The sequence below is a fragment of the Dermacentor variabilis genome, chromosome 9 (assembly GCF_050947875.1).
Source record: "Dermacentor variabilis isolate Ectoservices chromosome 9, ASM5094787v1, whole genome shotgun sequence".
Lineage (NCBI taxonomy): Eukaryota > Metazoa > Arthropoda > Arachnida > Ixodida > Ixodidae > Dermacentor > Dermacentor variabilis.
In genome coordinates, this window is record NC_134576.1 from 92,819,236 (window position 1) to 92,833,374 (window position 14,139).

Genomic DNA, 14,139 nt, shown 5'->3' on the forward strand with positions numbered 1-14,139 from the left:
AACAAGTTCAATACACGGATATCCTGGAACACTCCCCAAAAATGAGTTCGAGCTCGCGCCATCAGCAGTGTTGCACGGTGGTAAATCTACCCTTTCCCTAATTTGTACTCATCATCACTCCCCCTTACCCTCTTTCACTTCTCTTCCTCCTGTGCAGATACGGAGGCCACTTCAACCTGACCACTTTCCCTGAAATAAAATCTCTCTCTATTGACTGTCGAATATTGTTTTTTGAACAAGTTCACCTGTACATCAGCACTTGTTGCTCTCTTATTTCGCCTTGGCGCACACTTCTTACTATCATATATTCATGCTTTTTCATGGCACCTAATTGAAGTTATTTATACCCCATTGACCTTATCAATGAAAAATTGAGTGAATTCCTGGACATTTATCTCCAGAACTATGACCTTCGAGATATTCAAGAAAACTACAATATATTTACTATGAAAGTAAACCAACTCATTGACATTTATTGACATTTTATGTACCTGCTAGAAAAGTGGTACCGCACATTAATGCACTGTGATTTACTAATATGCTTAAACGTTTTTGTAATAAAAAGCAGAGGCTGTTTCGTTCGGCAAAGCTCCGGAACGCTGCTGAACGCTGGGAAGTGTACTTTAAAGCCGCAGAAGATTACCTAAATATTGTTCGCGCAACTAAGAAATATTTCTATGACTCTACTTTACCTAACTTACTGTGTAATAACCCGAAGAAATTCTGGAGCATTGTTAACGGCGATGAAAGTTAGCTGACATCTTTAAATGATGATTCAGGCGAACTCATATCATTAGCTGATTGCCCTCTCATATTTATTAGAGCGTTCACTAGTTATGTTTCCTCTCATGATCCAGACGAGCTTCGCACTTTTTCTCATAGAACTCTTCCCCCTGTGTCTGCTGTTACGATAGAATATGCTAGTATAGTAAAGGTAATCATCTCTCTGAAATTGTCTTCCTCTTGTGGCGTAGATAACATCAACTCAAAATTTCTAAAACAAACAAAGATGTGCTCAGCTCTCTTCCTTACTGAGATTTTTCAACAATCACTTGATCATGGTTCCTTACCATCGGAGTGGAAGATTGAAAAGGTGGTTCTTATTCATAAATCTGGTAGCACGCACGGTCCTCTTAACTACCACCCAATTTCATTAACGAGCATTCCTTGTAAAATTACGGAGCATAGACTATATTCTAAAATCTTTAACTTATTAAAGTCAAATAACTTCTTCACGGGTGCTCAACACGGTTTCTGGCGATCTTACTCATGTGACACACAACTACTACTTTTCACACATCGCTTGCACACCATACCGGACAGAAGTTCCCAAGCTGACTGCATATATTTAGACTTCGGCAAAGCGTTCGATAAGGTATGCCACGCACTTCTTAGGGTCACACTTTCAGCATTGAACTTGGGTCATAATTTACTCGCATGGCTAGAATACCTTCTTGCCAATCGACTTCAGTATGCCACGGTTAACGACCACGATTCCTCACCATCATATGTTCCATCTGGCGTGCCTCAGGGCTCAGTTTTAGGCCCATTGCTTTTCTTAATTTATATTAATGATCTAAGAAGTTGTGTTTCCTCTAACATTCACCTTTACGCCGTTGATGGTGTTATATATCGCGAAATGAGCAGTGACCACGATGAACACATATTACAATCCGACTTAGATTCCATAATCGGCTAGTGCGATAAGTGGCTTATGGAATTACACATTAATAAATGAAAATTAATGCGTGTTTCTCGCACAAACGAAGGTCGCCCAAATTATAAACATAAACGTAGTACGCTTGAACAAACTTCATGCTTTTATCTAGGAATCAGTACAACTTCTGATGTAACCGTAATAATTATTAACGCAAATCGAATGCTAGGATACTTACGTCTAAATTTCAGCAAACCTCCAACAGAACTAAAATTGCTTCGTTATAAAACCCTTGTGCGCCCGAAATTAGAATACGCCGCTGCTGTTTGGGATCCTGACCGTGATAACCTCATTAATTTGCTTGAACTGATTCAGAATAACGCCACACGTTTCATACTAGCCAATTATTTTCCTACGTCCAGCATAACAGCAATGAAAGTCAGTTTAGCGTTGTCTCAGTTATCGCTACGAAGAAAAACTTTTCGCTTACGTTTATTTGAAACAGTCTATCATCATCTACACGCTGACCTCTTCCCTTCACCTACATAACTTTCATCGCGGGTTGACCACGTTAGTATAGTAGGGTGTACATCTTCTCGCACAAACACATTTCTACAGCCTTTCATACCAAACACCTCACGTGACTGGAAGCACCTTCCTGCCAATCTTGTTTCCATCACGGATCATGCTTTGTTCAGAAAATTCTTATTTACATTTTTTCATTGTAAATAACTCTGCCAATTTGCAAGAAATTTTCTTTGTGTCACGCTGTTTGTTTTCTTTTTGTTTTGCTGTAATTTCTTGCATTCTGCCTAATTTGTTTTTGTATTACCGTTTCTCTTGTATAACATTGTAGGACTTACCGTCCCTTTGAAACCACTCCCCTCTACAATTCATTTGCGTTTAAAGGCGTTTGGAAAAAATAAATAAATAAATAGGTTACTCCTGACGTGATCCATCCAAACATTCTGTATCATTCCCTCGAGTCTCGGTCAGTCCCTTTTAGTCTATGCCAATAGGCCAGGAAGCACAGCAGTAACAAAACAAAAGGTTGTTTACTTGCATCGATGCCGTAAATGGTGACCCGCATCCCGCATCCGACCCTACCAGCATACGTCTTTCACGCACGATTTTTTACATACTCCTCGCTCAATTTATTGCAGATCGAAGCCTCGCTTGCCTCACGATGAAAGTGCCCGCGGCAGTTCAGCTGAGCACGATCGTATACTTCGCCGGGCGTTCGGAAACACCGAGAAGCTAAATATAAAAATAAATAAATCCGCTTTGCGCAGGCGGTATTCTATGAGTGCAACGAACCAAACGCATAGAAGTTTGAAGAACACAACACCGACGTCGGAGTTGCCCTTGTGCCGTATTCGCCACCTAAAAGCGCCCCCATGAAATAAAAAGCTCCCTACACGTGCAGTGCTCGAGGCCTTCCAGCTGGTGCCACATCAGGGAAGCCAAGTCATTTGAACGTCAAAGCAAAATGAAGCCCGCCAGCGCCTGGACACTCCTGCTGGTCGTAACTTCTCTAGACTTCGTTTGCTGGTGTGTACAGTTGAATTCATGACAACTAAACGGTTATATTTTCGTTTAAAACCGCGATACCTTGGTATATGAAACCCTGCGCTTTCTTCAAAGCTTTAAGAACGCTTGCAGTATAACGCTGCTTGAATCTAAATCCGTGTTTAGAAAACGTTCTTAAGCTACAATTCTCCTTGGGCAGATACCGTGCAGCAATCGTCACCGACGGTAGTTGATCAACGACAGGCACCACTTACGAGCGAAAACGCTTGTTAACCATGATCCTAAAGTTCGGCGTGTCCTGACGTCTTCTAATTATATTTTCTAAATAATAATTCATGCTGGCTAGCCACTTCGCCTTATGGTAATGTGGATGGTCAAGATTGTGTGACTCACCAGCCTATCTTTCTTGCGTATCAGTAAAACCCAACAATCTATATTTAATTTTTTTGCATATCAGTAGTTCGCGCCAAATCTATATATTTTGTAAACTGTCAGCACGATCATACAAAAGAGGGTTCTTTAGGCAAATCGTATGTATGAAATGTGATGTATCATTGTAAGCAATGCAAAAAGCTATAAACTTTTTACCCGGCTAGTGCACTGTCCTTAACAACGCTCTTAATTCTATTTTATAAACTCTGATTTCAGTACTACACCATCAGGGGCGCGATTTTGACGTCCGGCAGATCCAAGTTGATAACATTGGCGGAGCGCTGCTTTGACCACTGATTAAGTGCAAAAAGGAATAGCATCGGAAAAGCCATCGTTAACAATATCGCGGCCCTGTCGGTCCTGATATATCTTGGCCCCACAGATTTAATTAATTCACTAGAGGTTAACAATTACTGTGTCCCTTATGCATGAGCAAATACGATATACTCTGTGACGAAAAAGTGTTTGCGCACCAGTAAAACCACGAAAATAAGAATGTGTATGCAACAAGCAGGCACGATCAAAGGCACCGTCAATGGCTTAAGATCTTACAACGTTTATAAAACGAATTGGTATATCTTACTGGTAAGCTAAGAGGCCGTCACAAATGCTGAATGGAAGCGCATCATATATTTGAGCGTCATATTTACTACTTTGTTTCAACTGCAGAAATTAAAGTAAATGACAGACGACGAAGATAGCTATAGGGCTTCTTGGTACGACATATCTTATTTTGTTGTAGCGCAAGCTGAACGACAAAAACAACAGAAAGGTACGGTAGCGTTGCGTGTGTGTCAAATGGGCCTTTCTGTTGTCGTTCAGCTTAGGCTGCAGCAAAATAGGATAAATGACAGACGCGCGTGCGCACACACACAGGTACACGACTAGAGAAGACATTACACCTGGTGATTTTTCTTCTATTTCGTCTGCTTGCTTTGTCTGGTACTTTCTCTTTGGTGACAATTCAAATATCGTCAGAGCTACGCTACCACTAAATATATTGAGTCTCGTGTTTCTAAAGGCTTTCCTCTTCCTCGGTGCCCACAATGGTCTTCTTTTTTTAGAAACACACAGGAGCATTCTTCCACGTTTTTCTTTTGCAAATGAAACGGACTCTTCCCTACAATACCAAGCAATGAACACACAAAGTTTTACCTAGCCGAATAACCAACAAATGCCATTCTCGTTTAGTTCTACAGATTCGGGACCACTGTTTCTGACGCCCTTAATCGAGCAAAAGAAATACGACGAAGCTAGGGCCAAAAGCAGAGTGGACTTGTTCGCTAAAGAGGCAAACGCCACAGCTCACTCTGGTTTCATCACTGTGAACAAAACACTCGGAAGCAACATGTTCTTCCTCTACGTCCAGGCACAGGTAAGTCTTTACGTTGATTTATACCTCGTTCCAAAGGTTTATGTGCAGCACGCCCAGCATATGGGCTTCACGGGCGCAATAGGGTCACGAAATAAAATTTTATTGGCAAACTCGGTACATGCTGTCGGGAAAGCCGTTTCTTGTGTGATAACTACAAAGTTCGCATTGTTTATTCCTGATCCGCTGTAAATTCTCAATTCGCATATGTCATAGAACGGCAGCAGAAATGACATAATCTCAGTGAGGCGGGTGTCGTCCGCCATTTTATTCCAACTTCTTCGTCCTCACTTCTCCCCTAGTCCACTTCTTCGTCTTCTTTCATGCATCCAGCGCACACCGCTTCATGTCATACGAAAATTCCACATTCGATAACTTTGCTTAATCTGGCTCATCACAGGCGCCTCCACAATATCGTCACCAAATTAAGTTTCGCTTGCCACAAAAAGCTTGGACTTGGTGTGCAAGATACGACATCTCGGTGTTACATTCACCTCAGCAGCCGTGGGAGCTAATCCTAATTGCGGTTTCTATCATGTACCCGAAGCGCTAACGAGTATATGCTGCACTCGCTCAGCGTGAAGACAGGAACGACGAGCTTTACCCTCTCATGACGCCAGACCATACCCAAAGGACTTTCTTTTGGGTCCCGAACACCAACTCAAACGTACTACTCCCACAGTAAGGGTCCACTCTATACGAATTTCTCACGAGAGAGGACTATAGACCGACTTCAAATACACTGCCGTAGACCACTAGCATCAAATCGTACAATATTATTGTCATCTTCATCCTCCATCGGACTTCTCTACCTTTCCGCGAATAAATTCTGCTGATATTACACCCAGTGTTATTAAATGCTGCCATGCTCCAGTGTTGCCCTGAATCTCCTGCAGTAGTTGATTATGTAGTATACAGAGGCGTCTCTTCGATAATCCCTTTTGTTGTCAACGCATGTCGTTCCGATCTATCTCGCAACCTTTCTTGCGCCTTCAAATAAATCACCGTTTTCCTACTTGTAAATGTCACGAAAGACAAAGTTGCCGCTGCCAGTAAAACGACTCCAATTAACTTCGTTTTTCTTTTGCTTTTTTTACAATTTTTTCGTGCGGCAGTTCGCTCTCGAAAAGTTCTCATGACTAGCACTCCCAGAATTATTAAATGTTGCGGCTCTCCACAATAGGCAAACAATTTGCATAGTAGTTCGAAATTTACTACAGAAAAGCTTCTTCACTTTTACATTTCTTTGTCAATGTATGTCGTTCTCCTATATTCCTGTACTTTGGATTGTTGTAAGTGATTACGATTCACTGCTCGTAAGTATTGCCCTTTCTGTTCTCTGACCTCATATTGACCTGCCGTCTCCGACCTCAAGCTTGTAAACATGAGGTCTCCTTCAGATGCGGCTGCCAAAAACAAAAATAAAGAGATATCGTTCGAAGTAACTTATTTTACTCTTACTTTTCCTGTCTGCCATCCGCCCTGGAGAAGTTGTATTATATTAGAGCATCATAAACTGAGAGGCAAAGTGCTTCTAAACCTGACAAATTTACGATCATCAGAGGTGCTACGTAGCTGCCTGTCAAAACGCTTGTCAGTAGCAAAGTAGCTTGCAAACTGTTCGATGAAAATTGTTCTTTTCTCGGTGGCATTCTCCACGCTGGCTGAGATTCCACACCATTTCCAGGTTCGCGCACCAAGGTCGCATTTCGGACACGATTAGGCCGTGCGGCTATTATGGTCCATTAAAATAGCTTCGTATCCCTAGGCACGACGGTCAGAAAGAAACATTCCTTAATAAATGCTAGGGCCTTACCTCACCATAAGCTTACGTACACAGGCGCACTTTATCGGAGCACTTGCATGGGCGGGAATCATCATCATCTTCAGCAGCAGCAGCCTATTTTATGTCCACTGCAGGACGAAGGCCTCTCCCTGGGATCTCCAATTACCTCTATCCTGCGCGTACCGCCAAAACTGGACTAAGGTCCAGTGTTGGCCTTATGTCTCACTGATGCGCTTAACTACAGAGTCACCGTATATTAACGATCACCAAGAGGCCAAGATGGCGCGCTACATGTTGTAACCCCGTGTCCCGTCCTGCAACTTGAGCCTTGCTTGCATTATTTGCTGAGCGCAGGTTTTGCTTGAATAGCGGCTGGGATAAGTTCATCTGTGGACGTATATTTCGCGACGATCACTTTCGGCGATAGTATGGCCGTCAGGCGCGCGCTGATTGGCTGGTCGAGCAAATTCAGGTCAGCTTGTTGGCTCGTATCGCCGAAGTGGTCATCGCAGTGTTCTCCTCACTAGTCACTGCGTTTATTTACCCGCACTGCCTTCCCCCTCATAACGCCCTTTCACTCCCTTTACTTTTCCGCTGCGCCGAGTAGAAGGTGGCAGGAGACTTCCTCTGAAGCAACAGTACGCCGTTTCTTACATAAATTACCCTCTATGCATACATCTCGCTATCGCTGTGGCATTCGCATCGCTTTCTCACTCTGTTTGGTGGTCACAAGTGTAAAAACAAAAATATAATTAAACGTTATCGATTCCGCGTATGAAAATATATTACACTGCGCCACCTTATAAATGGCAACTATTTCAGGAAGACCCGTCAACCGCGCCACTGATGCTATGGATGCAAGGCGGTCCAGGTATTTCCTCCCTGTTCGGCCAGTTCCTCGAGTTCGGACCGTTGGCCCTCGACGCCGATGGAAAGCTTTACAAGCGGCTCCACACTATGCAAAGTGACGTGAGCGTCATCTACCTCGACGTTCCCGTTGGAGCTGGCTACAGCTTCACGAAAGACACCTCTGGTTACCCGCACAACCTCGAGGACATCGCCGCGGAGATCGCCGAATTCCTGGGACAATTTCTGGCGCTTTTCTCTGAGTACACGGATCGAGATTTCTACGTCGCCGGAGAGTCGTACGGAGGTGGGCATCGGTGTCAGATACCGTGCTCGTTATCGCGGTCGTGAATATTTTTGAAAACCCGCCGTGGTTGCTCTCTATGGTGTCGGGCTGTAGAGCACGAGGTCGCGGGATCGATTCCCGGCCGCGGCGGCCGCATTTCGATGGGGGCGAAGTGCGAAAACACCGGTGTACTTAGATTTAGGTGTTCGTTAAAAACACCAAGTGGTCGAAATTTCCGGAGTCCTGCACTAAGGCTTGCATCATAATCAGAAATTGGTTTTGGCACGTAAATCGCCTAATTTAATTTTAATATTTTTGAAAGAGCAGTGGCTCAGACTCTCATTTCTTCGTCTAAAGACAATTGAGCCTTGTTTGCAGCGAATCTTTCCTTGCCTGTTCTCTCGGGTTTGGTGGCAGCTTCTGCTGTTGCGTCGGTTCGTATCTCGGTGAACATGTTTTCAAATATATTTACAAATATAATATGCGTGCCGAATGCAAGCGGCAGCGAACTGGCTTATATGGCCCTCGTACGGCTGACCGACAAAGTAGTTTCAGTACGCCTGCCTAGCTTACGCGTATATTACAGCGTAAGTACTAGCAAGCATGTAAAAAAAATTTAATTCGTGCAAAATAAACCTGTAGACATGCGTATAATGTCGACCCAAAGGTGTCTATAAAGCTCACCGATGTGTTGACTGAATAACGAATTAAATTTCGCGAATTATTAGACTTAAATTTAAGTTAAATTATAGGTTTTACGTGCCAAAACGACTTTCTGATTTTGAGGCACGCCGTAGTGGAGGACTCCACAAATTTCGACCACCTGGGGATCTGTAACGCGCACCTAAATCTAAGTACACGGATGTGTTCTCATTTCGCCCCCACCGAAATGCGGCCGCCGTGGCCGGGATTTGGTCCCGCGGCCTCGTGTTCAGCAGCCCAAGAACAAAACCACTGAGCAATCACGGCGGGTAATTATTAAACCTGCTCGATTTTCTTTCATCTGCCATTCGGTAGGGGCCACCGGCCATGCCCATTTCTTTTACCCGATCCTACAGAATGGGCGTGTGCTACTCTGACATGAGAAGTACAGAAACAATTCTTTCCTCGACAATCATCATACGTCGCTTTCGTCTTCATAACGTGCCTGCGCAGACGTCTCACACTGTGCATTCACCTGATCAGGTGTTTTTATTTCGACCTAGCTTGAGAACAGTGATGCGCATGTAAACATGAAACCTACTTCAGATAAATGTTGCGACGTTTGTACTGGATAAGCACAAACACTGAATTAAGTTGCAAGCTGCGTCGGATTAAACACTACAGTGCACATAATCAATGTATGGAATTCAATGCACATTGCTCGACTTAAGCTTTGCTTCACATATAGTGCTTCGCATAGATTTAGAGCCTCGATGTAGTTTATGTAATAATCGACGTTAAGACCACGTGTGTTAATTTCCATCAGCTGGAGTTATCTAAATTGCAGCAATGCCCAAGTCAACTGTCGTTTCCACGTCTGACTGCCATTACGATGCTGCCGCAACAGCATGGAATCCAAACCAACGCACCGAGCTCAGTGGTGTAACTTCACGGCCACTTAACCCTTGCCGTTTATGACGTACGTTTCCAAAGCCCCCTGCGAGCAAGGCAAAAGGCCGGTCATTCTCGAAAACGACATTTTCTTTAGTTGCCTTTTGCTTTGTACATACATAGCAAAATCAGATAGGCACGAGAGAACACATATACGCAGGAAGCACCAACGATGGTTTTGAATGTAAGTATAAGCAGCCAGGAGGTTATTCGTTTAATTAAAGGAATGACGCGACTGAAGGCACATATTTGCTGTATTGAGAACATTTAGGTAGGTAGCATTTGTTGTTTCGTAGCGTAATTCTGTAGCGAACAGAGTCGCTAACCGGCCCATCTGTATAGTGGTGCTGGAGACGTCGCTCGCAGCTGCCACATGGAGCGAAGGCGTTAAAAAAGAAGGGAAGGCTGGTCAAACCGAGCGCTCCACCCTAGTTGCCGAGCTTCAGGTGCCTCCGAGCTCTCGCGCGACAGTATGTGCCGGCAGATCCAGCTATTCTCTCACATGTACAATTGCGAACGGTGTTACGAAGGCATGTCTGCAACGCAGCAGAATTCTACATTCGCATTGTAGCCCATCGCCTATTTTTACAACCTTCGCGACAGCCTTGATGGTTTAGCGATATTGAGGAAACATTTATTTTATCCTCCCAAATGACATAAGATTGTTAAGTTTATGAGAACAACGTTCACATCGAAGGTGTCTTAATCTGATATATTGACTGTCGACGTTCGGAAACACACGCACAACTGGGTTGCGCCTGCGCATGTGCACTTTAGCATCGGCGCCTTCGTATGTAGCAGCGGTGAAAGCCCGACCACCAACCATGAAAACAGGTGAAAGAGCAAAAAAAAAAAGAAAGAAAGCTATTCGCTTTGATGCGTTACACAGGGGGTCGGAAATCAGCGCATCGTATACCCTCTTTTCCTGCTCAGTGGTAGCAGCTGTCCTTATACAACATGCATTAGAATTATAGGAAAAAGGTAAAAACGCAAACAGCGAGAGGAGACAGCACTACCGAGAAAAATCTGTCGTATACATAGAGTGCACTAGTTCTTAAACCTCATTCTTCAGTAAAAGGTTTCCTTCCAAAGCTGCCTTCTTGGGTGTGATGTACTACATAATGTGTTGGAGGCCTATGACCGAGCGAAAGGTGGCGAATCAAGCATTGTTGGCAGTTCAGCATTTGCGGATGTTCGAGATGTTGCTGGAGTATAACCGAATCTAAACACTTCAGAATTCTTCTATGATGTATATGTTATGAAGCACGTAAACCATGTTTTAGCTGCCCCCTATGTAAAATTATCCTTTTAGCATTTCTACTCCACCCTGCGCCTTATCTGGCTGCCTCGTGGTCAGACACGCAGATTGTACCGACACACATTGCAACATGATGTTTAACTCGATGATATAATCAACTGTTTTTGCATGCCCACCTGTTTTCGCGTCTATGTTGTATTTTAAATGTCATTGTCTTGAGAGTGTTTGCCTTACTAAAGTCACTTTTATCAATGACTGTGCATATGATGCGGTGGGCAACTTGCCAAGCATTCGAGGAGTTATAAGCCGCACGCATGGTCGTGTCTTTAAATATCACATCGACGTGCACACCTCATGCGTCAACGTCAGTTCCGATGGAGGTACGGGAATCGCACAGGAACAGCTCTGTCGTGGTATACCCGCCGTGGTTGCTCAGTGGCTAGGGTGTTGAGCTGCTGAGCACGAGGTCGCGGGATCGAATCCCGGCCACGGCGGCCGCATTTCGATGGGGGTGAAATGCGAAAACACCCGTGTACTTAGATTTAGGTGCACGTCAAAGAACCCCAGATGGTAGAAATTTCCAGAGTCCCCCACTACGGCGTGCCTCATAATCAGAAAGTGGTTTTGGTAAGTTAAACCCCATAATTTAATTTTCTTTTTCTGTCGTGGTATAACACGGCATCGTTTTCTATTAAACCGGTTCCGCAAAAGACCACAACGCAGTTGTAAATTAAGCCAGTTCACTTAAGCAAGATCTTTCCATGCGACTGAATAAAGTTCTTAAGGATTATTGGGAAAGGAATCTTCCACTGAATAATCTTCCCCATCCGCGACAATAGCCACAACAGCAAGAGCAGCAGCCCGAAGGCGGATGCTTGATGAAGTCGAATAATAGAAAGTGCATAACTAATTATTCAAATGATTTATATATATTGCACAAGGTAGGGGAAAAGCCTTGTAACAGAATGTTACAAACTAATTCCGTAATCGTGTTTTTACAGTGAGATACACCGTTGCAATCGCTTACCGGCTGCTCACCGACCAAGTCAAGCGTGTGCCCCTGAATCTTCAAGGAGCAGCTGTCGGAGACGGATTCATGGGATCTTTCTTCGACGTGGCCGACTCCAGCGAATTCCTGCACCAAGTTTCAATGCTCACACGGGAAGGCGGCGATGAATTCGCGAAACAGTTCTCAACCATGAGGAGCCTCTTGGCCGAAGACAAGGGTCCGGAAGCCTTGCAAATCTTGTCCCAAACCACCTTCGCTAACCCCACCGAGCCCACCTTGTTTCAAAATCTCACGTTGTATAACCAACAAGCGAGCGCTCTGTACTCCGAGATACCGGCAATCATGATTGAATTCTACCAATACGCCAACTCTACGGGACTGAGGGAAGCAATTCACGTAGGGCTCGACGCCAATTTTCAAGCGACCAACCAAGACCTCCTGACAAGCCTGGCATTTGATTTCCTTAGAGACATCACTGCTGAAGTGGAGCTGCTCCTCAGTGCGAGTAAGATGCTGGTCTACATGGGTCAGCTGGACACTCTGTTTCCTCCAACCAATCAGCGAGCCTACTTGCGTAGCCTGGACTGGAGTGGTGCTTCGGAATACCGAAGTGCACCTCGAGATGGGTGGACGGCGAGCAGTGGTTCCGACGGCTTAAGTGGCTACATAGTTCGAGCCCGCAATTTGGCGGAGGCAGTGGTACTCGGAGCGGGTCACTACGCTGCGCTAGACAAATCTGATGAGGTCAACTATCTCATAAACAATTTCATTAGTTCAAGTTCTAGGTTTCATAAGCCAACATCAGCGTGCCCACTCGTTCCCTAAAGTTGGTATTCCGGGTGGCGTGCGTGTAGCGCTAAATTAATCCGTGGTTATTTGCGTGGCTTGGTGCTCTCCATTCATCCCGAACACCTGTATCTGAAAATTTAATGCGGGCTCCCTATCTTTACCATATTAAACACATATACTAAGCGCAACAGCGAAGCAATTTTAATAAAAGGCTCTTGCTTCTACCATAATGGTGTTTTCCTTTTACTGTTCCTACTTTTCCTTTCCCATTTCTTTTTTTTTTTGCACGACAATTATTGACGCATTGGATCAGAAGAGCCCGGGAGTTGCGCGCACGCTTCAGAAAATATGAGCCTGTGTATACAGAAAATAGCACGGAACGTTCCAAGTTCGCAGAATCACTTGATATACAGGTAGATGCACCGACGTTAAGTGGTATTACTTAATAAGAAATAAATGATGTCGTATTACGTAATCAATGCTGAGGCAGCTTTTATATCTCCTCTCCCTAAGAAAGAGGATCGACCACATTTTCTAAACAAACAGGTCGCTGCACTGTGTGGTACGCTACCATCGATTCAGGGGTTACCATACGGTCGGTGAAGGCAAATTTGGGGAAATATATTCACCAATAAAGCTTATTTTCCAGGGGAAATAAAGACTGGAACAAGTGCGTTAAACCTTGTGAAAAAAAGAAAGTCGAATACGTACACTGAACTGCATTTAGATAATGACGAGTGCTTTGAAATACTAAAAGGTCAATCATAACGAAAGAAAGCCGCAGTTTTACCCACCTAAAGAAAAACACGCCCGGAGACATCGCGAGGTGGGTCCATGGTGCTTGAAATGCCCTCCCGCAGACGGTGGTTGCGCGAGCCTCCAGAAGTGTGGCATTCCTAATGCATTAAATGGAAGTGAAAATGACCTTTCCGCGGTCGGTCGGCAACGAAAAGGAGACCTCGTCGGACTCTGATTGCCACTAGCCGCTAAGGTGAAGCTGTGTTTCAACACGGTACGCATAAACTGAGGTTGCGTTACTTGATGTGCGCGTTAGAATAGACACCAAATTATTTTTTTTATATATTTGGGCAGTGATATAACTGCGCGTTACAATCGGTGGCGCGGTAGACTCATGCAAATACGGTAGACAATTTCACGCACGTATACAGTATACTTGCGGACAAATTACTGTGGCAACGATGCGAAAGCAACGCAGACAAAGCGCACGCCTCTAAGGGAGCTCCTGAATATAGTCCCACATTAACATTTTATATACAACAGCGAAATGAGATAAAGTGCACCACTGAGAATAAAATTTGACTTATTAATGGCACGAGCATCGAGTGACACGCTTGTTCCTTGCGCAGCACTTCCGCTTCACCTCTGAAGACGAGCGGGGATGAAATTGAATATAAATCAGAAAAAAAAACAGAAAAAATAGTACAGTACAAAATTCATGGGTTTCATTATAGATATATCAGAGCACAAGTTCAGTTACAATTTGAGGTACTGAAGTGTCTAGAATAATTAGAAATAATTAGAAATCTCTGAGACGACTGGGGACGAAATTCAAAATAAACG

General features: G+C 44.2%; 1 protein-coding gene across 1 annotated transcript; it reads left to right on the forward strand.

The window, feature by feature from the left end:
• The first annotated feature begins 4,793 nt into the window (after positions 1-4,793).
• LOC142558450 (putative serine carboxypeptidase CPVL) lies at positions 4,794-12,594 on the forward strand. The gene is made up of 3 exons (XM_075670585.1): positions 4,794-4,994; positions 7,600-7,930; positions 11,762-12,594. Exons 1-3 carry the CDS (start codon positions 4,794-4,796, stop codon positions 12,592-12,594), a joined length of 1,365 nt encoding a protein of 454 aa, XP_075526700.1.
• The last annotated feature ends 1,545 nt before the right edge of the window (positions 12,595-14,139 follow it).